Genomic DNA, 27608 nt, shown 5'->3' with positions numbered 1-27608 from the left:
TGATAGGTGCCCTCCTCACATGGGATCACCACTAAATGTGGATTCTTTTGCTTCTTTTTTTTCTGCCAAGGTCGGGATTAAATTGTTAGATGGTATTTCTTGTTTGGACTCAGATGTTTGTAAGTTCTTATCTATATTACAGTCTCACAAGCTGTGAGTCCTACAGCACTTAACTCTCACAAGGTAAAAATGGAGATGTATCTTTCTCTTTACAAGGTCTTTTAAGGAGCAACTGACCAATTAAGAAATGACACCTAAATTATTTTTACTTTTAACCCAATAACCAACCACCTGTGCTCTGCAATGCGGACTTTTTTATCCAATTACACAATACCGCCCAAACCCATGAAGAAGAAGGTAAAGAAGAAGGACCAGCCTCCACCCTAAAACCTCCATCTTGCTTTAAATATATTACTATATTCTATAACCTTAAGCTCTAAGTTTTCCACCATGAGATATTACACACTTCTATTCAAACTACACACTGATAATCCAGTTCTATCATGAATTTTGGAAGCCTTCTCCATGGCCTCAGGTCAAATGTAGTGTTCGCTTGGGTGTCTGTTTGTCAGCACAGAAAGTCTAAAATTCTCAGCAACCAGGGTTCCAACACTAGTAAAGAACTATTATTCCTGTTCCCATATCTTTGCCTGAGAGCCCCTTAATTTCAAAAGTTAATAATTTGGAGGGAGGGGGTTTACATTCTCCATTCCAAGGGAGGCTCCTGCCCTCCCTAGCAGACACCTGTCTTTCAAACCAGGACAACCATTCACTCTTAGGCTGCCTCACTTTCCCTGACTTTTTCAGCTGCATATCCTCCCCACAGATGTGAGGGGGGACCACATTTGCCTCCTCTGACTGCAATTTTGCCCTCACAGGGTGCACACTTCCTCCTGGAAGTTGTGTTTGCTTCTATGCGTTCTGCACCATCTGCAGTCCCTGCATTCACTGCCCAGGTTCCTCTTCACAGGCTGTCTCTTGTCTTTGCTTGTTCTGCGCTGATTCTGCAGCTGACTATAGCCTTAGCCTTTTGCTACTTTGTACATTTGCTGCTTAAATTTCTTTTCCTGCTGATCCTGCAGCCAGCAATGCTGCCAATGGTTGTGTTTGTGTGCTGTGTCTCATCTTGCTTCAGGCTGCTGTTCGTGACCACCTCAGCCATACTCACAGCCAGCTGCAATCTTCCTTTGATAACTTTATATCTATATTCTATATAAATTCTGTTTCTAACTATATTCTCTCTCTAAGTCTTGTTTTGCCACCCAGTCCTGTGGTCAGCTTGGCTCATTTCATCTTCTTCTTTCATGACAGGCTGTTTCTCTCACTTTGATCACATTTTCAGGGTCACCATATGTCAGAATAAATCAGCCAAGACTCCATTTTCTTCATGCAGAAAGCCAATTCTTTATTCACAAAGCTCATGTTTATAGGAAATATCAGAAGGCACTGTGTTCAACCTAATTGGTCAGCAATACAGTGAAACTCAGTTCATTGGTTACTAAGGATTATTATATATATGTCTATCAAATTTTCTCTCTCTAGATATGTTCACATTTTTCCTTTGTGGGTTCCCATGAGACAAATCTTATTCACACAGGTGTATTTGTTTTTCATCCTCAGAATAGATTGCTGTTAAAGAAACTTCTCATTCTCTACATAGCTTCACATGGGAACTTGCAAATTGCTTGTTAGCTGCACTTACTCGAAATGACAGGCCAGCTTTGGCAATTTTAGCAGAGTGAGGCCTGATTTCATAAGGCCTTTCTTTTATAATCCTACCTGTCTACACGACACTTACAGAGCCCAAACAGATAAATGTGCATACTACACAGAGTTTCCAATAACTTGGGGGAAATACGCTGATTTCTGCTGACTAAGCATCACCTTATAGGCATACTACTAGTATATAATTCTAACACCACATGTGTCACAGCAATGTGAATTTTTTGGATAAAACACTAGCAAGACCATGTCATACTATTTATGAATATCCCAGTACCACTATCACCTCACATACAGCTTATCCAGACCTCTCCCAAGCCCTGAGAAAGACTTTAGAGTCTTTAATGCAGTTAACAAATAGCAATGTCTTCTGTCTATCAAGGCAAATAGTTCTTGTCCCTCCACTGTGCCAGCTAACACCATTCTCAACCAGCTAACCCTGCAGAAGGCCAAATACCTCCTACCACACATGTTTTTAAGACTACTTTTTAAGATATTTTTCAATAATAAGTTTATGCTAGGACTGAGCAAGCTTGTAGCAAAGCAGTAAAATATAGTATATTTGTGAATACAGCTTCCAAGAAATTTTCAGAAACCTGTTTATTAATGGTCATGTGTTTTTTTCAGGAAAACTGTGTTCCAAAGAACAGAAAATAGAACATTAAAATAAAAGAAATACTGAAGGTCACAACATATGCTAGTGTGTCTTTGTCTGCTCATGGCCTTGTGCTATATTTAGACTATTCAAGAACATTATGTGGAAGGATTAGTGTTTTTATGTAACTTAATGAATTATCAAAATATTTCTGTTTTGTAATCATGATCTAATTACTAAAAATAGGCCAAGTAATGAAAGATCAGGTTTTATTACAACCTGACATTTTTAATCTGGACAGGAATTCAATTCAGTGAGCAATGCTCTTTTCCTCCCCACAGATACCATACAATCTATCAACAGCGTACAGCAAATCTCTGCTGAATGAAAGACACAACTTCAAGTGGGTTATCTGTCTGCACCTAACAATTTAAACTCTTAGAAAAAGGACAAAAAACCCAGGAAGATTACACGGTAACATTTTTCAACAGCTTTCAAAATACTTTGCTGTAACACAACACAGTTCTTAGCTGACTTGTGAGCTCCCCGTGAGCTTAATGAAACAGCTGTATTTGCTGCAATATATATTTATGCAATATATATTTATATGCTGTATATATGCAATGCATAATTGCATCTTAAACGTTAGCTAAGTCACAGATATATTCAATATAAGAATATATATGTGAATATTATATATTATATTCTTATATTGAATATAATATTCAATATAAGAATTAGGATTATTTATCTTAAAAAATTGTAGTGGTAAATTATAATGTATGAAAACAGGGGAAACTATGTAGAACAAAGCCATTCTATTTACACAATGGGGAATAGGATTGCTTATCGTCCTCCTGTCGGTGAGCAGGATTGTTCTTCTGAGACCCTATGACATGAAATCTTTACTAGGATAATTTTAAAAAGGATGTCTCAGAAGACCAGAAGTCCGGTTGAGTAGAAAAACTGATATTATAGATTAGAGAGACCAAGACTTCCATCAACAGCTTATTTTTGTTGACAGCAGCTAGACAGACGAAGAACATGGCAGCCCGTGAGTAAACCCAGCGGCAGTCACCACCCGCGGTACCGCCGTGCACCCCGCTCCCTCCGGCCCCGGGCCTGCACACGGCGCCTCAGCCGCGGAGAGCGGGCAGCGGGCGTGCCCCGGGCCGTGCCGGGCGGGGCCGAGGGCGGCCCGGGCTCGCTTCGCCTCCTCCCGGTTCCTGGAGCGTGGATCTTCCTCATTGGCCGAGGGCGCTCCCGTCCCACCCCGCTCCAAGGCGCCGCGGCCCGCGCCCCTCACGGCCGCCCCTCACAGATACTATGGCCGCCCTCACAGACACTGCGGCCGCCGGTCTCCGCCCTCGTCGTCCCTTCGCTGCCCCTCCCTCATGCCATATCTTTTCTAATCTTCCCAGCCCTCACCTCTCAACCTCCAGGACTTTCTTCTCCTCCACCCCCTTTCCAGCCACTCCCACCGTTCATCTCCATATTCGTTCTTTTGCACCTGTTTCCTCTGCCCCTCCTTCTCCTTCCCAAATGCCACCTCGATGCCTCCACGTTCCGGTAAAGCGGCTGCTCTCTCTCTGCATCGCTGCCTCGCCTCACGCCCTGCAGGCGCTCCCGGCCGATCCCACTCGTGCTATCCAGCCTTTCCCTCGCCCTTTCGCGCTAACAAAACGCTTTTTCAGCTATCGTGAACCACCTGTGCAGGCAACTGTAGCAGCAGTAAACGATGGGGGCTTGTGTGTAGTCTCGACATGCTTTATTCAGGTTTTGATTTTAGTTTGTATATCCTGCACGTGGTTTCCAGCTTTTTAACTAATGCTGAAGTGTGTTGAAGCGCAGGTGGGCGATATCTGTGAATGTTTACATTTGTTTCTCTTGTTTGGTCTACTACCGTCCTCTTTGTTAGTGTTTTTGATATCAATGTTCTTCGTAGCCCATACTCCTGCGAAGTTTTTTTTCTGTCCTAGGTAATTTGTGGTTTGCTAAACCATGCGGGCATGACATGTGGTTTCCTCTCTCTGCACACATCAAGGACTTCATAAATCACCAGGTTAAGAAGTGCTGGGGTTTTTGGGAAGACAGTTGTATTTTTACATAGGTGGCCACATTTAAGTCTGTGGGTGCTTTGGGATCTTGTTAAATACTGAACCGAATCAAATGTGTAAAGCAGCAGCTGAGGGGCAGCCTGTTGGCTCACCTGCGTGGTTTGCTCTTGGCAGCTGAATTTCTTCCTCCTTGTCAGGCTCCCTGAGGTTATTTGGCAACACTTATAGGCTGCCACGACTTAGGTGTGATCAGGAGAGCAGAAAACACACGGGTGTGAGGAAAGGAGCACAGTTTGAACTGGAGTAGTCTGGTACTTGATGGGTGCAGTGCAATTACTGTTGTCTTTCTTTAGCACAGTGCAAATACATAGTGTTAGTGTAATGGACACTACATAAATTTTCTCTGATTTTCCTAAATTCTGCATTTTTTCCCAGTGTTTTCCCCCATAAAATCTCATGGGGACATCTGTAGTTACGAATAAGACTATAGTGGTGCAAAGCTGCAAGCAGTTTTGTCCTGTGCCACTTCTCCGTAAGAGGCATCTCAGAGTGATGTTGAGCACTAAGGCTGAGCCCATGTTTCTCTGTGAGCAGATGAGATTGCCTGTGAGAACATCTGTTGGGCATGTCTGCTGCACAGCTAACAACCAGATCTATCAGTTTCTCCTTCCAAGCCTCAGTGCCAAGAGCATTTCAAGAGAAAACAGGGCTTAGCCAGAAAAATCCCTGGCTGCTGAATTATACCCTAGGACCTAGGCATGTCAGAGTAAGAGCTTTATGTGCCTAAAGCTGCTTGCTCTTTCTGAGATGAGGGAACAAATGTACAATAAGCATATTTTTAGCCTAGTTATTTATCTCTTGTAATATCCTACTTCCCCCCTCCTTTTTGTTTTCTTTTTGACTGTCTGATCCAGTTGTTATTATGGTTCCTAAAATGATGGAAATAGACTGATCACAATTCAGTGAGAACACTCACATGTTGCTGCATTTTGTTTCCTTCCTTCCTGCCTATCCCTAAAAAGTAAAGAATACTCTAAATCTGTTCATACTCCTTTCTTATTTCATGCTCTTTTTATTCTCAAATTCTGTAGATACCTAAAGAGTTGTTTAATTCAAATTGTGTATACTTTGGCATGCTATTGAAACTCCTTTGTCATTGATCTACTTTTTCCTCTAAATCATTAAAAAGAGAAATTCTGAATTACTGCTGCAGAATTCACCACTATTTGTGTTTCTAGGGTATGGGATTTATTTGCTTGCCTCATTATCAAAAACACTGGAGTCTTCAGTCTTTTTTTTTTCACATCTATGAAGATCTGGTATAATTTATTTTTCTTAATTTATTTTTCTTTAAAACCTTATATTGAGGAATTTTAAAAAATCATTTTGATATCATCTAAGATCTTATTACTCCCTGGAAGATATTGGGAGAGCTCCCTTTCTAACTGAGTCTAGGTTGCGTCAGCTACTTGTGGGCAGGGTGGCAGTAGCATGATGTGACTTGCTAGGATTGTAAGGAAAAATCTGGAGATAAACTAATGCTGCAGTTACTAAGGCATAAAGCTTGTGGAAAGGCAGTGCCTGTTAGTCAATTCCACTAGCACAGGGAAAAGGACTGAGATTTTGGATATATGCGAGCCCTCTTAATTTTTTCACTTCAAGTCTCAAGACTGGCTTGTGAGCTTAAATTCTTTCCTCCCTCACTGTTACAGGCCACTGTCTTAAAGCCTTTTTCTTCTTAATCCAAGATGCTGCCTCTTGTCAAACACTGCCTGCTTCTATATCCATAGTGGCCAAATCAGTATTAACACTGCAAGCCGCGTGACAGCCCTTAATCAGTTTGCTTCGGCTGGCACTTGTCATCCATCGCTTTAGAAGATCACTGAGTACCTCGCACGGTCACAGATTCCCCGGGGTGGCGCTGCCATGCCCGGGAGCCCACGCGCCTGCGGGACCGGCTGCGAGGCTGTGCGGGGTCCCTGCGAGCGGCGCGGCCCGCACTCCCTGCGGCTCGGGCGGCTCAGCCCGCGGGCTCCGGCCCCCGCCGTGTCCACGCGCGGCTGCTCCCGCCCGTCCCAGCCCGGCCGGCGCATGCCCGGGGGGCTGCGAGCATGCGCGCAGGGGCGGGCGGGGCGCTCCGCCGCTCCCGTCGGCCCGCGGCTCCCGCCGGGCGTCGGCGGCGGAGCGAGCCCGCCCCGGCCGGCGGTGCCATGCTCAGCGGGGCGGGCGCCGGGCAGCGCGTTGCGGCTCGTCTCCCCCGTGTGGCCTCGCCCGCGGCGCTGGGCAGCGGCGGCAGAAGCGAGAGGTAGGGGAGGGCGGGGGCGCGGCCTGTCCCGTCCCGCGGTGCCCGGTGCGTGGCGGCGGCGGGGAGCGCCCGCGGCCCGCACAGGTGTGCGGGCTCCGAGCTGGCGGCCGGGGCCTCCTTCGGCGTGGGGAGCCGGGCCCGAGCCCCCGGCAGGGGTTCAGGCGTGGGTCCGCTCCGCGGGTGTCGGGACGCGCCGGGGCGGCTTCGCTGCCAAGTTGTCTGGGGAAGGGAAAACTGCCCGAGCCCCTCGGCTGGGACGGAGTTGCCTTCGAGCGGGCCTCTGGTCTTGAGTGGCATTTGTGCTGTGCTTCGTCCCTTATTTATCGTGAATAATAATACTAATGATATTTCTTAAGGCAATTGGCTCTTTGGTTCATAATACCTTACTTTCATAGCGATGGACTCCATATTTTGGTGTGTCTGTAGTACATGTGTGGAGATGGGCTGGGGGAAGGCATCAGGTCTCCATCTGGGTTTGTAGCTGAAAGTGAGTCTGTGTGGGATTGAAACCAGTGAACAGATTGTATATTTCTAGCTGGATTACAAAAATCCACATACTTACTGATGCAGGGTGATTTAGAAAGTTTTTTAGTAAAGTGCTCTCAAATTCCCTGTGTTTATCTTGTGCCTCTTTGCGGTGTGCTCATACACATGCGATAGCAGGGAAGATACGCAGAAGATGAAATGGTGCTGTGTTGGCTTCCTTGCTATATCTGTAGGATAACAGGCAAGCCCCACTGGTGTTTCCTTTGTGCTAAGTAATGTTATGACTTCAGTTGTGTCCAAGCAGCTGCTTTGCCTTATCTGTGCTTCCTGATTATTTTTTTAATGCTGTATAGCTAAAAGCCTGTTCCAGCACTTATCTTCTCTGCCCACTCCAACTGGGGTTTCTTTGGATCCTGTGCAATGCACATGGTACCATTTTGTTGATCTCTGCAGCCCAACCAATTGCAGAGACTGTCTGAAGTCAATTTGTGTAATGAGAAAGTTGGAGGCATAGATGACTTTTCTTGTGTGAACTTTCATTTCCAGTAGAGCCTATTGCTTTGTTATGACATGGTACAAAGCCTGCTCAGCACCAGGAAGGGGCAGAGCAGAGAATAGATCTTGAGTAATTTCACTAGGACGTGCCAGAGACTTGATGTTCTCTTGAAACAGGGTAGATGAGTTCAGAGATTTTTCTACAAAATGATGATGAGAGCTGTCTCATGTGTTGGCACTATAGGTTAGCTTGCCCACCTTATAGTGTTTAAATAAGGAACAATAAAATGACATATTCTCAGAATACAGTAAATGGTGGCATGATGGTTTTCATAGCTTCAGAAATTCAGGGTGAAGTTCAGCAGTTCCCCAGAAGGAAAACAACAGTGTCAACTTGTTAAAACTTGCAGTGTATTGGCAAGGGCCAGGCTGTGAGCATATCTGCATGATTTGGAAATGGTTTTAGACAGCATTTCCAGGGCAAGCTGCTTTTCTCAGCATCTTGCTGCTTAATGTGACTCCAAGCAGAGATCATATGTACAGACACTATTCTGAAGGATGGAGTTAGGATTTGATCCATGACTTGCTTTGGGAAGTATTTTTATAGAGGAGAAAAATGATCATTTTATGATCATAATATTCTACACCTGTAAAAATGTGAAATGCACCTTTTTTTTTTTTTTTCCTTTAAGATATAATTTGTGCCCACATTGGCTGAATGTAGGAGCCCAGAGCAGTCTGACATCCTCTGAAGTTTATGCAGCCTATTTAGATGTTCCTTCCTAAGTCAGTGACTTGTGTGCACTCTCAGGTCTGTTTAGCAAATTTGTTTCAGGACTGAGTTTGAATTTTTTTGTTTTAAATTTAAAATGTGATATATTCACTACCAATAAGAACTTAATTGAGAAAGAAATTAGTAATAATTAAATGGTGAATGTGCTGGATGTGGCTGGACTGTAAGCAGCAGTGTTCAGGACAATCTTAACAGTTTTCTTGAAGTAAGAGTGACTATCCAGTTGTCTAGCATGTATTTCTTGAAAACATATTTCTGGGGTTTGAATGGCCTTATTATTGCTTTATGTTAAAGCCAGTCAGTTTGAGCAATCTTGCTTGAGTCTTTTAATCACAATTTATTCTCACCTTAGAGGGAATATATGAAGGAGGAGGTGGAGGAGTGTGCTGAAGATGAGGCGACTGAATCGGAAGAAGACCTTGAGTTTGATGAAAGAATTGGATGCCTTTCCAAAGGTTCCTGAAAGCTATGTGGAGACTTCAGCCAGTGGAGGCACAGGTAGGCCTTGCTGAGATGCTGATACTGATAGAAACTTCAGCATGAGGAAGACAGGCATCTGTGTTCCCTTGAAACTAGCCAAAATTGGTTCCTTGAGTGCTTTGGTGGACTGACTGAGCTCATCCCTTCAAGTAAAGACATAATATCTAATGCAAGCTGCTGAAGGGAGATTTTTGTATAAAGCTGGTGAGACTGAACCCAATGTAAAAGTTAGAAATAAAAACTTCTAACCAGTTGCAACTGGATGTGCACTGTGCCAAGGCTGTAATAAAACTTTCTCATTTGTTGTCTCACCTTCTTGGTATCAGGTTTCTGGGTGAGACTGAGTGAGCATGACCCGAAATGATGATGGGATTCAATACTATGCTTTTGCAGAAGTAGAAAAATATTCTCCAGAGACAGATAAGTTGAGCATCAGGATGAAGAGTAGTTTTCTAAAGTTTTTCTCTTGAAGGTGTACTAAGATTTTAAGAGTAAGGAAAGCCCTTTGGAGAACAAAACACTTTAATCCAGGACATGTGCTTGTACTTTCCCTGTTAGTTACTTGAGCTTCTCTGAAAAAGCTGGAGCTGTAAAAAGGACCTTTCTTTATGTATCTGATCATAAAATTTTGCCTTTAGGTTGAGCTGAGTACCCTGATTTGAAAATAGTGACTTCATCTCTTGGACTGTTGGAATTATTTGCAGATAGGAAACTGCCAGCACTTAGAAGTGGAGAACAGAAATCTCTCTTGTGTGTGATTATGTCTGAAACTCAGTTGAATAAAAAGTTGAGGAAGCAATTGCAACCTACAGATAAGCCTTTGAAGTTGTTATGCCTCTTATAGTGTAATAGGAAATATCACAAGGTTCTATATTACTTTGCTGTTTCCTCAAGTGCACTGTTAATAATTAAAGGATTATTGTATATTAAATAATCTCTAAGAAGTATTTAAATAATTCTTTGTTAATGTTCGTCCCACTTCCTGAGGAAACAAGTGTATTGTTTCTATGTTGTAATTTGCATAAAACCACCAAATGCTTAAAGAATACTTTTTTGTAGTACAGCACCATCCTTCATGAGACCTTTGCTTTGCTGAATGGTGCCTTAAGGAGTTCTCAACACCAGAAGTTACTTTAACATTCTTTGGTTTTATCCCAGTAACCTTATAAATGACAATATGGATTGTCTTTTTCTGTGCCATTGTGAAATCTGAATATAGTATTCCTGTTTGATTCAGGATTGAAGTGTCAGGCTAACTTTCTGATGTGATAGGGATCTAAAACATACCAAGACTCTCCTCTCAGACTTTCGTGCCCTTCAAACCCATTGCAGAAGAAGCACTGGTCTCTCAAACAGGCTGCGACTCCAGCTCTGGGGCTGGGAGATCCTTCAGGAAAGAAAATTCTACAAGACTTTCTTTTCCTGTTCAGATGTACACATACATTTGCTCAGAATGATCCAGAAAGCAGCTGTGGCTCTCACTGTGTTCATGTGGCTCTGGATAGCTGGTATGGCTCCAGCTGTCCTATTGTTGCACAGCCAGGGTGAGCCTGACCTACTGGATCCAGAAAGAAATTGAGAGCCAGAGTAATTAACTGATTAGTGCAGTGGACCTGAAGGGTTTCATGTGTGTGGTTGTTACATAGTGCCAGCTGAAAGCTGGAGCTGGAAACGTTGCTGATCCATACAGCAGCCAATAGCTTCTGTCCTGGTCCCCAAGGACAGTGCCTTTATTCTCTGGTCCCACCCCTGCCTTGGGGACCACCGTGTAGGGAGTTGAAGCCTGTCAACAGTGAGCTTGTGTTTTCTCAGGTTGCCCTTCATGGATTCCATAGAGATATTCCACAGAACGTAAATGAAAAAACCTACAGTGCCAATAAGCTGTACAGATTGCTACTATGCTCCATAGCTGAAGTGTTTTCAAGCTTATAAAAGCCACAATTTAATAAAAGGGGCATAGCAGGTGCTTCTGTGCATCTATTACTGTGTTTCCAACTGTGCAGCAGGGTGATCTTCCCCTTGCACTGTACAGCTTTGCAAATGTGATGAGTAGGCTGCCTTGGAGATAAGTGAATTACATGTACCACTAAAATACACCAATTAGTTTTATCCTAAAAATAATTCCAAGTCCTTCACTTATTGGTGGAATGGATAGCTGCCTGTTGTTTGTTGCCAGAGAGAGACTTGTTTGAAATGTTGGGGTGGGAGTCATGACTATGCAGCTATACACAAATATATAATATAATGTGTCTTATTTCTGTTGTCTGCTAGCTTATTGAGTCTAAAACTTGATATAAAAAATTGTTATAAAAACTTAACTTGTAGACAAGTGGAGGCTTGAAGGAATTTCACGATGCACTACCTTCTTCTTTCATGTTGGAAGCTGGGATTGAGTTTTCCTAGACTATCCCTGACAGTGATTTGTGTGTGCTTTATATGTGGAGGATGATCTAGTCTGTTCTTAGATTTTCTATACAGGGATGTCATAGCCTCCTAATCATTCCAGTATTTGACTGCACTTAAAAAGTTCTTTCTTGATGCAAAGGTAGGATCTCTTACTCTTTTCCACTCCTGTCTGAAAGCAAATACTATCATTATGGAAACAACTTTCTAAGAGCAGGTTTTGGGTTTTTAAATCAAAGGTACCAGTGTTGTACTGGTAATGCTCAAATTCTGGAATTGTTAAAATTTTGTTCTGCTTATGTTTCTGAATAATATTTCTCACAGTCTGAATTTCTACTCCTTTTCTTCTGACCAGTGTCTCTGATAGCATTTACAACAATAGCTTTCCTGACTATAATGGAGTTCATGGTGTACCGGGACACATGGATGAAATATGAATATGAAGTAGACAAGGATTTTACTAGGTAACGTTATTTGTTAGAATTCTTTTTAAAATGTTAGTTGCCTGCATTTCAGGAAAGAATAGATCTAAAATGTTCATGTGACTTGAAAACAATTCATAATTGAAATTGCAAATTAAATAATGCAGGGATTTGATTTTTCATGTGTTGATTGTTTTGGGGCTTTTTCTACTATGTAATCTATGGATAAGATAAATTGAGATTACTGCAATGAAGAAGTCAAAATAGTATAGGTTTGTTATTGAAGGAGCTCTCTTAGGAATGACTAGGTAACAATTCAGAGAACACTGTGAGATATAACTCCTCATCAGGTAGGTAAACCCACCCCTGTGGCTGGAAGCTTTCTCCAGTTCATGTGGTTGGTACATGTCCTTTGTACTTTGTGCTGCTGTAGGTGAGCCTGAAGCACTCAGAACTTTGACAGCATTATCTAAAGGTTGCTACTAATTTTGTCTCCTGATAAAGCTCTCCTGAAAGATGTGTTTGCTCTTGGTTTCATGTGCCTGTCAGGACTTGTTTGCCTTTCTTCCAGAGCTGGTCAGGCACCCAGGAATCCCTGTGAAGTTAATGCAGATTTTGTGCCCTGAACACCTTTAAATGTTATGTGTCAGTGTCGTGGCTTGACAATGGCACCCACAGACTGAACTGTCTGAAACGGAACTGAAATAACCTTAAGAGCCGTTTGGGTAGTTGCTGTGGTAACAGGCTAAAGATACATCTATTATTGCGTGTCTTGCACATCAGAAATAAGTAATGAAAAACAAAAAAGGAAAAATTTGAAGGAGCTGCATCAAAACCTCAAATGATAGTAAATCCATTCAGACAGCTGGGATTTCACATTTAGGCCTTTGCTGAAGTAGCTATATCCCAAGTGAAGCTATCACACAGGAAGGGTAGTTCAGAAACTGTTACGAGATTTGGAGTATGTCCTACTACAGATTCCCCAGTTTGATTGTGGGTTAATCACTCAGCCTGTGGTTCTTCAGTTTGAACCAATGGAGATTAATATAATTTTAACTGCTTTTCTCCTCTCTACTGACCCTGTCTGACCCAAGTTGAGCCAGTGTTGAATCCCTTGCTTATGTGATTTGCTTGAGGTCAGCTAAGTCACAGAGGAAGCTCTCTGAGAACAGAACCCTGTGACTATAGTGAGGGAGTTTATTCCTTATAGTTTAAATGACTTTTGTGAAACTAACATGAAAACCAATAGGAAATGCCCAGAATATTGGAGAATGCCACACAATCAGATTTGTGGTGTGATGGAGGTTATCTCTCAAGTCACAAGTGCTTTAAGGTGCTCTCAAAATCCATGTTGCTTCACCCAAATTTTAAACAGCTTTATATTTATTATATATAATAATATATATAATATATAGTATAGATTTTGGTACTTTACTGTATTTCTGCAAGTGGTCTGAGATTTTTCTCTTGATACTTGTACTCAGTGTTACTTAATGTTTTTTTGCCTTTTTTTTCTTTCCAGTAAATTAAGGATCAATATTGATATTACAGTTGCCATGAGGTGTCAATGTAAGTATTCCATCAATGAAAGTTTTTAAACACTTTAAAGCCTCTTCAGAGAGCACACTTGATCACAATATAGTTGGATATTGTTCAGAATATTTTACCAGTGTCATTTCTTCTGATCTTAATGGCATCTAGTGATCTTGATGCCATATGACTCATTGAAGAAATGTGAGAAATGTAAAGAAGAACATCTGTGCCATCTCATTCTTATCTTGCAGAACCCTTGCTTTGTCAGTTAGCAGGAACAGGATCTGTTGTTCAGTCTCTCACTAGCTGAAATATTCTAAAAGCTCATTGTGAGACACAAATCAGCTAGAGGAATTTATAACAATTTCTATTTGTTTATGAACTTGGGATATATTAATCTGGTCTGCTGTTTAACAGCGCTGAAACCATCATGTAATTTAATCCTGCTTGTGAGCATAAGAGAGATGCCTTCCTTATTAAAGGCAACAGTCAGTATTATTTTGACATCATTTAGGTAATGAACTTTAATTGTGTTCAGTCTTGCTTGTCCTGGACTGAGGGAAGAGAGAATACTACTTCTACCAGGAATGCAAGCAAATTTTCAGGACACACTTTTGTCGCCTAGCTTAAACCTTGCATTAATTGTAATTAGTGAAATTAGCGTTAATTGTATGTCAGTGGGTTTTTTTTGTTGTTTTTTGCAAATAAACTTTTATCCTCTGATTTGACTAGTCAAATTCCAGACAAGCGCTTACAAGCACTCTGTTCAGTGCTTGTAAAACAGGAGAGAATATTTATGCATAGCAGATCCTAGAAAGCTTGTATGTGTGGTACATACAACTTCTCTGTAGGTGTTAAATCAGTGAGAAAATACTGCAGATCTGAAGAGTTTTTGGTCAATGTCCATCAGCTGAAGCTGAAGGTTAAATAGGTTGAAGGAACAATAACATATGCTAAAGTTTATCACTGTGAAACATCATTTCTACTTGAATTTTTTTTCCTTGTCCTTGATCATCTGTGTGACTTAATATTTCTCCCTGTTTAAAATAGATGTGGGGGCTGATGTTCTGGATTTAGCAGAAACAATGGTTGCCTCTGCAGATGGGTTAATCTATGAACCAGTAAGTTGATTCTGACCTTTTTATTTAAAAATTGAATTCCTCTTGGTGCAAAGCACTACTGGGCTGGTTTGCTTGCTTGTGTTTTTTTTTTTCTCCACCAACCTCTTAGAGGAACATTCTGTAGTTGATCTCTGTTTGCCATAGCTTCTGGGTACATTTGAGCATCAACTGCAGTTGAATTTACTGAATACAGTTGTGTTAACCAATATTTGGGTTTGAACTTGGTGAACAGCTGTTACTGGTGATCCTGTAAGGTTGAGGAAGCATAGCAGGCCTGGTGGCTTGTCTGTAGTGCTTCATGTGGCATGAGCCTAGAAATATGCAATCTGCACCTGGAGCCTTGTCTTTCAAAGATTGCTCCTTTGCAGTTCTGGGTAGGAAGGGACAGAACCTTTTATACTTGAGTACAAAATGTATTATTTAAGCTGCAAAGTCCTTTCATAAACTCTTCTGTGGTACCTGTGTGAAGTTGATTATAGCTCTATACCCACACCCTAATTCTCTTCTGGGTTTCATGGAAGGGATGCATTCTGTGTGTTTTAATAGATGTGTTATTTTTGTTTCAGGTACCATTTGAGCTCACCCCACAACAAAAAGAGTTGCAAAGGTAAAGCACTGAGAGGCATGTTTATGGTTTGTATTATTTGTACTGGAAGTGACTTTGAAGTACACCAGAGGTACATGACACAACTGTGTCTTGAGTCTGATACCTCCTGCTTGTAATTTAAGAATGCAAACCTGCAGAAAGATACTAAGTTACTTTGCTTTCCTCATCATTTAAGATCTCTGTTATGGAAAAAGAAAATTGCCTTAGGACTTCAATGGGGTCCTGTAGTTGCAAGCCAAGATGAATGGACTTGCTCAGCTTCTGTTTCCAAATGAATGCTTGATAGCACAAGTTAAAGTCACGGATACAAATGGGTAAAATTTATCTTAATGTCAGAGCTGAGCCATTGTAACAAATCGGCACATTCTTGCAAAAACAAATCAATTATTTCCTTTAATAATTGACACAGTATTTACCATTTTAATATCTTGGTGTGTGTGCCCACTATAGTGATAATCTTGTAATAGTACTGAAGCTTTTTTGGGGGTCTGGCTAGTTTTACTATTTTGGTAACACACTGTTGTTAACACCTGAGCTTTAAATTCTGTATAACTTATTATTCCCAAAGTTTAATGTAATGTTTTATTACTGTAGTCAACTTTGCTAACTTCCTGACTTGCAGCCTGCAATTGAAGCCAATGATGAATTATGAAGCTAGACTTTGTTTTACTGTTGCATGCTTTTACACTTGTCTCTAATCTTTAGGATGCTGCAACTAATTCAGAGTAGGCTGCAGGAAGAACACTCTCTTCAAGATGTGATATTCAAAAGTGCATTTAAAAGTGCTTCTACAGCACTGCCACCACGGTAAGAAAAACTGGGATTTTGTGAAATTATTGCTCTTTCCTCCAACTCTGTGAATTAGACATAACATTTTATTGTGGTTATGATTCCACCCTACCTCCTATTGTAAGAAAAGATCTTGCTGTTTTTTAATGAATTTTACAATAGTGTACTTGATACTTGCTTTGGAGAGCTGTTGTTGTGAAAACCTCTGGGGTTTCCAAACTGGAGAAGGCTTCCAGGTTTTGTGTGTGTGCTTACACATACATACAGAGACATGACTAAATATATGCACACACCTTTTTATTCCATGTGGTTTGATGCCTCCTTCTTCTGTTTGGGAATGGGAATTAGTAATGCCACAGCAATACTAAACAAGAGTCTTTTTTAAAACCTACCTTTCTGTCCACAGCTTTTAAAAGTAGTGCTGCTGTTACCTGTGTCATAATGCTTCGTAATTTTAAAAGAATCAGCCTTTGAATGCACATGTGTTTTGTTAATTAATTCCTGTGTCTAAGATGACACTTTAAAGATTGTGTGGAGAAAGCTTGCTGTTTACACTTAATTCTAGCCACTCAGAAATGTTAAGAGATTAGTGCACAGAATGTTTAGTCTGCTGAATCTAGATGCTATGTGATTTTCTTTTTCCCCTCAAGGGAAAAACACTTTCTACATGAAAGCTGAAATTCTCTCTGCTTAGAAACAGCACTAAACAAAAAGATACTGAATAAAACAAAGCAAACACCAAAGCTGCCACACACACTTCCTGTGTTGTAATCTCCCTTCTGAGGATCAAATGTGTTCCTCCTTCCTAAGGCAAGCCTGAAGATGGCTCAAAAAATCTTTTTTTTTTCATTTGCTTGATGTCTTCAGATTAATTAAATCATTCTGTGCCTCTGTGTTGCTTGTTAGTGCAGTATTTGAAATGGTATTTATGCTTGAGATGTGTGTAAAAACAGTTGGTTTTCATCTCCCTCTAAAGAGCAGATTTGGAAACAGATTTGGTGTTGTGAACATCACAACATGAGTAAGGAGTGGAAGCTTTTGTAAAGAATAAAGCTGAAAGCTCTTCTTGCTACAGTGCTGTTCATGTGACCAAAATGTACTTAGTTCTGTTCATTGTAGCATTAAAATTTTCCCAAGGAGCCATTTTTGGTGAAAGGAAGTGGGAAAATATAAATCCCTGGGATGGTCTAATGTTCTCTGTTGGCATGTTCAGATATCATAAGTCAGCCTTGTAGGCCAGATCTCTGAATACAAGTATGAATGAAAGCTGATTGGTTTCATCAATTGACCTTTACTAGTTTCCCTCCCTTCCACCATCTCTGCTGTAATTCCAGGAGAATGCAATAAGGACAGGTAGATGATAATGCTGTGTCTTTATGCTAGGAAAAAGAGATCTAACTGTACTGCTGCTATTTCTGCAAGACAGTGGATATTCTCAAGTACTTTCTATGTTGTTTTTATTTAAACAGGGAAGATAATTCATTACAGTCTCCAGATGCATGCAGAATTCATGGTCATCTCTATGTCAATAAAGTGGCAGGGAACTTTCACATAACTGTGGGCAAGTATGTTCTGTCCAATTCCTGAAATTAAAAAAATCCCTTAACTTCTACATTCTATATAGTGCATGTCTGTATATGTGTGTGTGCTTTTGTGCTTCAGTTAACTGGGTTTGATTGACCTTCCTGTACTCATGCTTGGTATTTTTTCCTATGTAATACCTATTCTTGCACTGTTAATTTTCTTCATAAATTGCTAAAACCATGCAGTGCATTGTTACATGTGATGTAGTCATTATGAATTCAGTGTTTTATAAGGTGGAAACTCTTGAAATGCTTCCTCAGAGAGCAGATACAGAGTGCAGTTAACTTGCTTACTCATAGAACAAATGTGGTCAAACTTTTCTTAATCATTTAAGCAGTTCTGCAGCTTTTCATATCATAGGACTTGGTGACTCTTCACAGAAGTGTAGTGACTTGATGAGTTCTTGATATTTCTAAAAATGCAAGACAATAGTTTTGTGTAAGAGGGTTTTTGTGAGTCCAGGATTCCTGACCTTACTGCTCAGTCTGTCTGTAATGGATACTAATAAAAATACCATATTTAGGTTTTATATAGATATACACAATAGATATCAGTCTTTAAAACATACACATATATATATGTATGTAAAATATATTTAAGCATATATATGTTATACGTGTGAGGATATGTACATATTTTATAAAGTATTTATTCAAATAGAGGAGGAAAGGTAATTTTTTTACATAGTCCTCTGTGGATTGATAAACCATTTTTTGCTTTCTTCAGGGCAATACCACACCCCCGAGGCCATGCACACTTGGCAGCCCTTGTAAGCCATGAGTGTAAGTTCCTTCTGTCATCTCCATACCAGCATGATTCATTTCAGTCAGACTGCTGTCTCCTAGTTCCTGTTAGGTTGCTGTTTTAAAGATGTTCTGGCTCTGCAATTGCATTGCAAAAACAAAGTGAAGAATATTCTTTGCAATGATGGGACTCCATAACAATTCACTTTCATACATTTGACATTATTAAGATTATCTTTAGGTTGCTTCTATAGTAATGATAACACTGGAATCTCAGATGTACTTTGGTGTAGCATAGATACCATATGAAATTCCTGTATTTTAGTCCAAACTACCTCTTTCCTCAAAGACCTTTTTAAAAGGTTAAAAATTTCTAACCTTCTTCCTTAAAAACTTAATTTTTGGATTATGAGTCTAGATATTAAATGTGTGTTGCTGCCTTACTTAATGTGAAGCAAAGGTGACTTATTGTGAAAAGTTAACTTGATTAAACCAGTTACAGTTGGTTAAGCCTCCAAATGTCTGCCCATGAATTTATGTTAACACAACTTTAATAATTTTATACATATTAAGTACCTGCCAAATAGGCAGTGTAGTGACTTGGCAGCTGCCTAATACTTCCTCTGTACATTTGATTTGCTAAACTTTCATCTTTTTAATGCAGTTGCTTACAAGAACATGAACTGTAGAATCATAGAAGTATTTGTCCAACTAGAAATTCTCTGTTATAAAATTATAACTCTGTTCAGCTCCACCATTTTTAAAAAATATTTTGGATTTGAGTTTTCTTTGAAGTGTGGGTATATCTAATGATGTGTACAGTGTTTTTTGGTAAATGCATTAATTAGAATATTTCAGTGTTGGAAAAGGGTGCATCTTTTTCTCTAAGTACAGAATCTCTTACTTTAAAAATGCTTCATTTCTCTATATTGTCTTTCAGCCTATAACTTCTCCCATAGAATAGATCATTTGTCATTTGGAGAGCTTATTCCAGGAATTATTAATCCCTTGGATGGAACAGAAAAAATTGCATCAGATCGTAAGTGCTGTGTGTTTAAAAAAACATTTTGTTTTGTTGAGTTTCCCAATAGTTACATTTAAAGTATTATCATTTCTCATAAATGTTGTGATTGCCCAGCAGTGTGTCAGGCTAAATTTGGTAGTGAGCAATGCCCTGTTCAGTTACCTACATGACATCTTAAATGTCATTTCTTTCTAATACCTGAACTGCTGTTCTGTGCTGTTTCCTTGGAGGTGATTTCTGGGTTTTTCCAGGTTTGTTATGTTGAAGTTACACTATGTCTGATCATATTGCAGCAGTATGTTACAGTGGAGAATCATAGATCTGATTGTTGTCATGATGGGGAAAAAATAAGCCTGATTTGGTTTAAAAAATAGCACCAGAGTCTTGGATTCCATTCCTGTATTTGGTTTGTCCCTTCCAAAGTGTGTTTTGTGATGAAACAGGATGGGTTTGTGTAGCACTTTGTTTCCTCATGTATAAATGAAGGAGAGTAGTAACCTGCCTCATCCCAGCACTGGCATTCCCTGTGAGGGTGAAGCCCAGAACCTTCTACAGCCACTGTTGTCTCTGAGCCAGTCAGTTCCTTGGCTCTTACAGCCACAATGGTTTAGTGGGGTTGAAATAAATTGCTTCAGTCTATTGGTGTTTGTTCCCTTAGGGAATTGCACATGAGCATGCTGATGATGGCTCTAGAAGAATTCTCTGTAAGTGTAATGGAGAGAAAATGTGTAACCAGTTTAGAAGGGCCAGAATCTATCAGACCACTTTGAGATTTGTATACATCACAAAACATGTGATACTGTGAAACTTGTTCTAGAGCCCTGGCAAACACGACCTGTGTGTTTCATTTGAAGCTTTAAGTGGCCTGACCTTAGTGAGTCTTTTCATTACGTGGAAAAATGTAAATTTCTGAGTATAAATGGGATATATGTCTTTGCCATGGAAACTAACTTTGTGCAGATGGTGCTGAAGCAGTTTTGGCAGTGCTGGCATTCCTTGAAGAATGTCTCTAGTGCAGATGACTTTGCTGATTTATTATTTCTTTGATTTATTTGTGAATATCTCAGATGGCCTTTGACTCTGTTCCTGATTCAACAGTCTAAGATTTTTTTTTCTTCTAGACAATCAGATGTTCCAATATTTTATCACAGTTGTGCCAACCAAACTCCACACATACAAAATTTCAGCAGAAACTCATCAATTTTCAGTGACAGAAAGGGTAAGTAGAAAAAAGAAAAAAAACCATAGAGATAAAAAGTCTAAAAGTGATTGTTCATAACAAAAGTTCAAATGTGAAAATAGTACCATGGTTTTGAAAAGTACTCTAGCATGAAGAGACTCTTTGTAGAATATTCTAGTACACTAAATTTATCTTTGTAGAATATTCTAGTACACTAAATTTATCATACAGCAGTGATGGTAAATATATATATATATGCTTGGTGACACATGCAAACTTCTTCTGTTAATGTTTTGCATTTATAGATCTGGAGTCTGATATTAGAATTAATGATAGACAGTAATTTCCACTTCACTGGAATGGTGGTGGTGGTGAAATCCTCCAAATTTTAGATCTGTAACCTAGTGTGTAGCTTCACAAATATTTAATTCACCTTTAGCTTTTTATCTGTGTGGGAAGCAAACAAACCTGCTGCTCACTTGAATATCCTGAACTTGGTTGTGGAGTGTAAGAAACAGAAACAGGTAGTTTGTATGAAGAACTGATCACACAGTAAGTGTCCCAGCTGTCTTGTTTAACCTTTGTTGAACCACCAAATTTAATTACTCTCAAGACCAGAGAGCTTCCACTTGTGGGTTTTGAGAGGCTTTTAATTCTGAATCCATAACAAGGGCAGTTAATGCAGCATAGTATATATCATAAAGTACTAATTTAAAGACTGCTGTGAATAGGGAAAAAATCCTTGTGTGTACTGGCTAGATGTCTTCTTTTCAGATACTGAACTCTGTTTTCATCTTTTATTCAAAAGCCAAAGAAAGAAATCTTTGTGAAAAGTTTAATTAAAAATGGCAGATAAAGTGAGAGGTGAGAAGAGAGCCTTGGGTTGTAAGAAAATGTGGGTATTAGTAGGATGAAAATTCACTGTATTACAGCCTGTGATGTTCTCTAAGAGAGAATAATTTTTTATTTCCTTGAAATTCCATGCTGTGCTTCTGAAAAATACTGAGGTAGGGGAAGTAGGATAGAGGCAATGTCTTGATGTTCAGCTTCAGATATGCAGGCCACTGAAGGGAAAGGTTTGCTCCAGAGCTCATGAAAGCTGGCTAAGGAGAGAATGAAGAGGAATTTCATCATGCTGTGTACTCCCACCTCCTGCTGGTTTAGCAATCTGCTTTGTGTTTTCTCTGCACAATCTTCAACAACTAAGGCATCCCTTAGACTTCTGTAAGCCAGTCAACAGCTTGTCTTATTGTTCCTTCTTTTTCATCTTGTATTCAGTTTTTTTCTCTTCCTATGTAACAGTGGTTCTTTCAATTAACTGTGCAGTCTAAGTTAGCTCTTCAGTTTTTAGTGGAGGTGTGTTTTTATAAAAATTGCTAAAACTACACATTACTTTGGAGAAGATCCTGTAAATAATGGAGATGAAGTGTCCATAATGTACTTGTTTGCTCTTGCTGCCTCAGTAGGCCACCCTGTGGCTTCCAGAGCTTATTTGTGTTTACTCTTAGGGAACCAAATACTTCTATTAGATGAGGTGAGAAAGGTTCCTAAGAACAACAATTCACTGAATACCTTTGTGCACTTATTTTGAAAGAGAAGCACATGTGCAGACGTGGAGAAAGGTGGTCAGACAGCCATGGTTCAAACTGAAATGCAGTGAGGTTTAATTGCCACATGGGCACATGGGGAAGCAGAGTTTGAGAGGTGTGGGCTGAATCTTCTCCACTATTCTTGATGATTGAAATACTGTAGTTATTTATGTTAAAAAGATTTAATTCTAGCAAGGCTTCACTGAGCTATCTGATGCAAGGTTAGTAATTTTTAGCAGATTTTAGCAAGACTTTTAGAAGTTAAATCTTCTGCAGCAGTAGAAGCTGGAAGCGGATCAAAATGGTTTGCAGAAAAAGAGTTCTGTTTCTTTTAAGGGTGGAGTTTTGTGTGTTCTATTTAACTTCATGTTCTTCTTCCACCATTTGACCCCAAAAGACCAGTAAGGCTTAGGGAAATAACAGAGGAAAAACAAACAAAACTACAGTTTTGTACTTTGCCAGTGGCAAAGTTCTGTTTAATTACCTTTAGTCTTCTCTTCCTTTTTAGTATGACTGATCATCCATCTCCAAGTGCTGACAATTGTCATGGTTTGAAATAAGGAAAGCATTTCCTACTGGTTTGTTTTATTTAACCATTGCAAGGTTTTTGGGACCTGTTATCATTACTGATCCATTATTTCAGCATCCTTTTAATTTTGGTGTGGTAGCATAAAAAGCAGTATGGTTTTTGACAGTGTTAGCTAACTGAAGAAGTTGCTTAACCTGCATTTTCCAAAGTGGTATTCTGCTTTTTATTTTGTACCATATTCTGTGTGTTTTTTGAGCAGAAACTGTTACATATACAGAGAAATGGAGCTGTGATATACTGTTTTTCTGTTCAGTCCTGTTTATCTTGTCTTTTTGGTTCTTACTTGCTTAGGCATGGCTGAGTTTGTCTTCAATCCATTATGTTCTTTCCTGCTGTCCTTATGTATTTTCAGCCAGACTTACCTGGCAGTGCATTTATCAGCACCTTTCATTAACAACAAAATGACATCAGACTTTTCAAAGAAGCTTGTGTTTTTGTGTTCTGTCCTGAAACCTTTTAACAAAGCAGCCACACTCTCGTCCTTGGTGTCTTTTGGTTTGAGAATTTGGCAAATGAAAAGAAACTAGAAATTTCTCAGATTAGGACTGAGGTGCTGGGTAGTCATAGTGAGTTTGGGGTGTTTATTTATTGTGATGTATTTCTTGCTGTGTGACTGTTGTCTGATATGATGTAACTGACAAAAAGTTTGAAAAGAGGCTTTTGCCCAGAAAGGTTGGACCAAGTGTTCCTCAAGGTGCCTTCCAACCTGGTATTCTATGATTTATATAAATCCTCTGGGGACTCTGCCATTGCTATGGCTGTTGAACAAAGTCAATCTCATTAAGGTCCCACACTGAGTTAAGTGATTCTCAGTGGCTGATAAAGTAGGAAGAGCTGTGGCAAATATTACACCAGTGCACTCCCCTGAGTTCACAGGCTAGGCCAAGACTGTGCCATTATCCTCATAGGTACCAACACCAATCCAGTTATAAAAATCCTGTTTAGAGGACCACGTGAGCAAGTCTTGAGAGAATAGTACCAGAGCACAATAGTGAATATTGATATGCAGCACAGCAGACCAGGGACCAGGAAAGTAAATTTTCAGTTCATGGTGTTGGACTTTTAGAAGGTACTGATAAAAGTGGCCTTGATACTCCCCAGTCTTCTGTTCATTGATTAAATAACTCACTGTCATCCCATTTGTAACGCTGATTTTTTTTTGTGACTAATAGTGTAACTAACAAGTGTTTCTGTCTTTTCTTTCAGGAAAGAGTAATTAACCATGCAGCTGGCAGCCATGGGGTGTCAGGAATATTCATGAAATATGACATCAGTTCACTTATGGTGACGGTGACAGAAGAACACATGCCTTTTTGGCAGTTCTTAGTGAGGCTCTGTGGCATTATTGGTGGAATTTTTTCAACTACAGGTGATTATCAGTGCCTTCCTTCTTAAGTTCTATCTTTTTTTTTTTTTAATCATGATGATTGCTATGGATGAGTTATAGGGAGTCCTATTAATAGGTTTTAGACAAAGTGCTCACTTGTGTGCACTGAAATGTGCCATAAATGCTACTCAGTTCTGATGTCCCAGTATGGCATTTCTGGTGTTCTGAGGGCCTGTTGTTTCCTTTTTGGTAACTACAGCAAAGTTAATTTACTTCTGGAAAAGCAAGGCTATATCTGTAGATATATAGATATCTATGTATATGTGTTTACACATGCACATACTGATGCTCTGTGTATTTCCTATCCCTGTTGGGATCCAGTGATTAAATCAGTGACAAAAGTTGAGATGAAATTTCCATCTGAAGGAATTAGGAAGATTTTGCTTGTCAGTGTAGTGCTGGATTTGCTTCTTCAAAGAAAGAAAACTAAGTTGAAAAGGCACAATTCACTTACTGTTCAAGACATAATAGGGACTCTGGATTATGAGTTATTTCTTTCCTTGGCTCTCATTGGAAGAGAGCTCAGTAAAGAGGCTTCAAACCAAGAGCTGCTTTTCCAAGTAGATTTTCTGTCCCACACAATGTATTTTCACCCATGAGAGCTGGCAGAGAGAATTACATTTACTTGATAGCTTTGCTTTCTTGATGCATTTCAGAATGTTAGAATTCTCTCCTGCCCTGGCCTTGATATATCCATTATTCCTGTTAATTTCTCAGTGTTTCATGTATGGATTTACTGCACTGTGTCCTGTCTAAGTATGGTACATAGCTTTGTTGCAATGCTTCCATAAATAATAGATTTTTACTACTTGTTTGTTTAAATCTTGTTTGATATTGCAGGAATTTTACATGGCTTTGGAAGATTTGTAGCAGAAATTATTTTTTGCCGTTTCAGACTGGGCTCTTACAAATCCACATCGGTAAGGAGAACTTCTCTAAGTGTTTCTCTAAGTGATACAGCTGAGGATGGATGATAAGGACAGCTCTGGGATTTGGTCCTGGTAGAATTTAAGATATTTGCAATAGACCCTCCCCTTGACATGCATATTAGCAAAGATTCAACAGCTTTTAAAAATAGGTGGAAAACTTTAAAAAGAAAGGAAGTAGATTTCTCTAACAAACTGAATTAATGCAGCTGAATCATTCCCTTCACTGTCCTTACTATATTCTTTTTATTTTCATATTGCTCCAAAAATTACATGTTTCCCAGCTCAGGTCAGTTTCCCTGTCCAGGTTTTGGTTTCACATCTCCTTTTGCTCAGCATGCACATGGAAGAAGGGGCACTGTGTGCTGGAGGGGTTCAGTGCTGCCCCTTACTGCTCTGCAGGTTACTGCCAAGCAGTATGAAAGAGCTGAGCCTTCACCTTTCCCTTCTTTAGGCAATAAGAGAGTTGCTTCTCTAGCAACTACGTGATTTTACATTACTTTTATTTTTCCCATTTAAGCCTGCAGATACCTTTGAGACCTCTGCCTTTCTCTCAAATTTGGTTGAGGTTTGCCAGCTGGCAAGGTTATGTGAGTGGGGAGGAAAGAAGGCAACCAAATTTGTATAATATTTCTGTGAGAGGCTGGGTAAAAGGCATCCAGGAAATGTGCAAGGATAAAGAAATGTGTGCTTTTGAGGAGGGAGATTCTGTTTCTGGTCAAGCCATTAATAACACCTTGTTTTTCTTTCACCAGGTTCCCCTTCCTGATGGCCACACAAGCAACCACTTACCTCTAATTACAGACAATAACACACATTAGCCTCCTGAGAAAATTTTTTTCTTCCTGCCTGATACAGACTTTTTTATAATAAAGAAAACATTGTGCAATATCATGAGACAGTGCTGATGGGCAGCAAAAATTGGAGCCTTTACAAAAAAAAAAAAAAAAAAACTCCAACAAAACAATTTGTGTAATTTTTTGTCTTTGAGTGCACATGGAGACATAGGAAACTGTGAGACCACTGAGGTGGATGATCTTCTGGAGAGGAAAGGAGTGTTGCTGCCAGCACAGTATTCATGGTCAAGCTGAACATCTTTGTGGTGGCTGCCCGTGACCACTGAAGCATCTTAGTGATCCCTGGGAAGGCTGCAGGCCCCAAGGAGAAAAGAGTACAAGTGGGATGTGTGGAAGGGCTGGCAGCAGCCACAGAGGGACAGTAACAGAGCTGGAGTTCCTCTTAAGTGTGCAAATGGGGGATTGGCTTTTCTTGTTTTTTTATAATGCTGGGGCTGAGGGCTAAGATGTCTTTCATACAGCTGGGGAGTGATCCTAGAAAATCCTTGCGAAGATGGGAACAAGAGATTAAGTAAGGTGGAGCCCAGGCTGTGATGTTGGTCACAACCACTGCCTTTGTGCAGCCCCACCATTCCTTAGTGGAAGAGACATGGAGCAGAGGAGTTCCTCTGTGCTTCCACACAGCCACAGTGCCAGCAGTGAGAGTGTCACAGCTGGCATTGGTGCAGAAGCACCCAAGGACTTCAAGAATGTGCTCCAGCCTGGACAGCTTTTGGAACTGGAATAAGAAGCTCTTTAAGTAAGGCATTTGACTGTGGTCTTGCTAGAAGGCAAGACCCCTAGTAAAAAGTCAGGAAATCTTTGTATGCCTCTTTCTTGGTAAAGAAACTGCTCTGATGGAATCCTTGTTGTAGCTGTGCTGCTCATGTGGGAGCCATGGGAGCATCCACATCCTGGGAATGGAGAGGGGAAGGGAGAAGGGGGCAGGAAGCTGCCAGTTCAGGCTGCCTGGGAGGTCTGCTAGGCCAGGCACAGTGTGGTGTGACTTCAGGGAACCTGAATCATATTGCTGCAGACAGGTGATGAGACAGGATCGGCAGAACTGATCCTTGCTATTCATTAAGGTTTTTGTAAATTTAATGAAGAGAGCAATATTGTATTGTAAATAGGCTACTGAGAAAGAATGTTATTAATGCAAATGGTGCTTTGAGAAATGGAACATCATGTTACTGCTGAACTACTGGTGTACACCTGTGGTTTAACAGTTACTCTGCCAGTGTAAAAAATTATTAATATGATTCCTTCTCAGTAAAACTGATTTAATAATATGTTAGAAGATGATGCTGATCCTGGCCTTACTCACCATGGAATTAATATTTTAATTAAGAGGACTAATTACAGAAAAATAAAAATCTCTGTGGAATTGTCAGATTTGACTGACTTTCATTAATGTACTTTCTAGGACACTTGGACTTTGTTGATGAGCATAGTGTTAATAACACAGCTGATTTGCTATGCAAAGTGAAGGGCTTCCTAAAAAGAAATGAAATAGTAAATAAAATGTGGAGAAATAAGGAAAGACGTGTTGAATTTGGCTATTGAGAAAAAAGTTCAAGGAAGCTGGGTCCTTGGGGATGACAGCTAGGTTTGAAGTTTTCTCTTTTGTGCTTTGTTTTTTTAACATTGATTAATCAAACTCCAGCAGCTTAAGAAACTCTTTGGTTCCCATTTCTCTTTGGGATTTCCTTCTGAGGTTCCTTTCCTACTTCTGCTGAGACTGTTTCTGATTTAGGCTTTTCCTAACACTTGTTTCTTATCTGCCTGGAACACACTGTACTGGTGGGAGAAACTGATCTCAGTTGACTTTCTGTAGCAGAATTTTAAATGTTTTCTATTCTCACATAAAAGAGCCAAGCAGCTTCATGTGTCTTAAATCCTTGTGTGGCATATTCATGTTGTTTTATCTAAAAAAAGTTTGTGT

At 40.0% G+C, this 27608-nt stretch overlaps 1 protein-coding gene across 2 annotated transcripts; it reads left to right on the top strand.

Moving 5' to 3' along the window:
• The first annotated feature begins 3848 nt into the window (after positions 1-3848).
• ERGIC2 (ERGIC and golgi 2) lies at positions 3849-27517 on the top strand. 2 transcript variants are annotated; one of them, XM_058804663.1, is made up of 14 exons: positions 3849-3886; positions 8806-8951; positions 11692-11800; positions 13281-13327; positions 14342-14412; positions 14979-15019; positions 15725-15826; positions 17278-17373; positions 18119-18174; positions 19076-19174; positions 20281-20378; positions 23724-23886; positions 24745-24824; positions 25586-27517. In XM_058804663.1, exons 2-14 carry the CDS (start codon positions 8846-8848, stop codon positions 25649-25651), a joined length of 1134 nt encoding a protein of 377 aa, XP_058660646.1. In that variant the 5' UTR covers positions 3849-3886; positions 8806-8845; the 3' UTR covers positions 25652-27517. The 2 variants fall into 2 exon arrangements, with proteins under 2 accessions (XP_058660646.1, XP_058660644.1); XM_058804661.1 differs by lacking the exon at positions 3849-3886 and adding an exon at positions 6498-6679 and having other exon boundaries at positions 25586-27516.
• Positions 27518-27608: the final 91 nt, after the last annotated feature.

Source organism: Ammospiza caudacuta, chromosome 5, assembly GCF_027887145.1.
Source record: "Ammospiza caudacuta isolate bAmmCau1 chromosome 5, bAmmCau1.pri, whole genome shotgun sequence".
Lineage (NCBI taxonomy): Eukaryota > Metazoa > Chordata > Aves > Passeriformes > Passerellidae > Ammospiza > Ammospiza caudacuta.
Note: the sequence above shows the minus strand (reverse complement) of the source record. Positions and strands in the feature narration are given on the sequence as shown.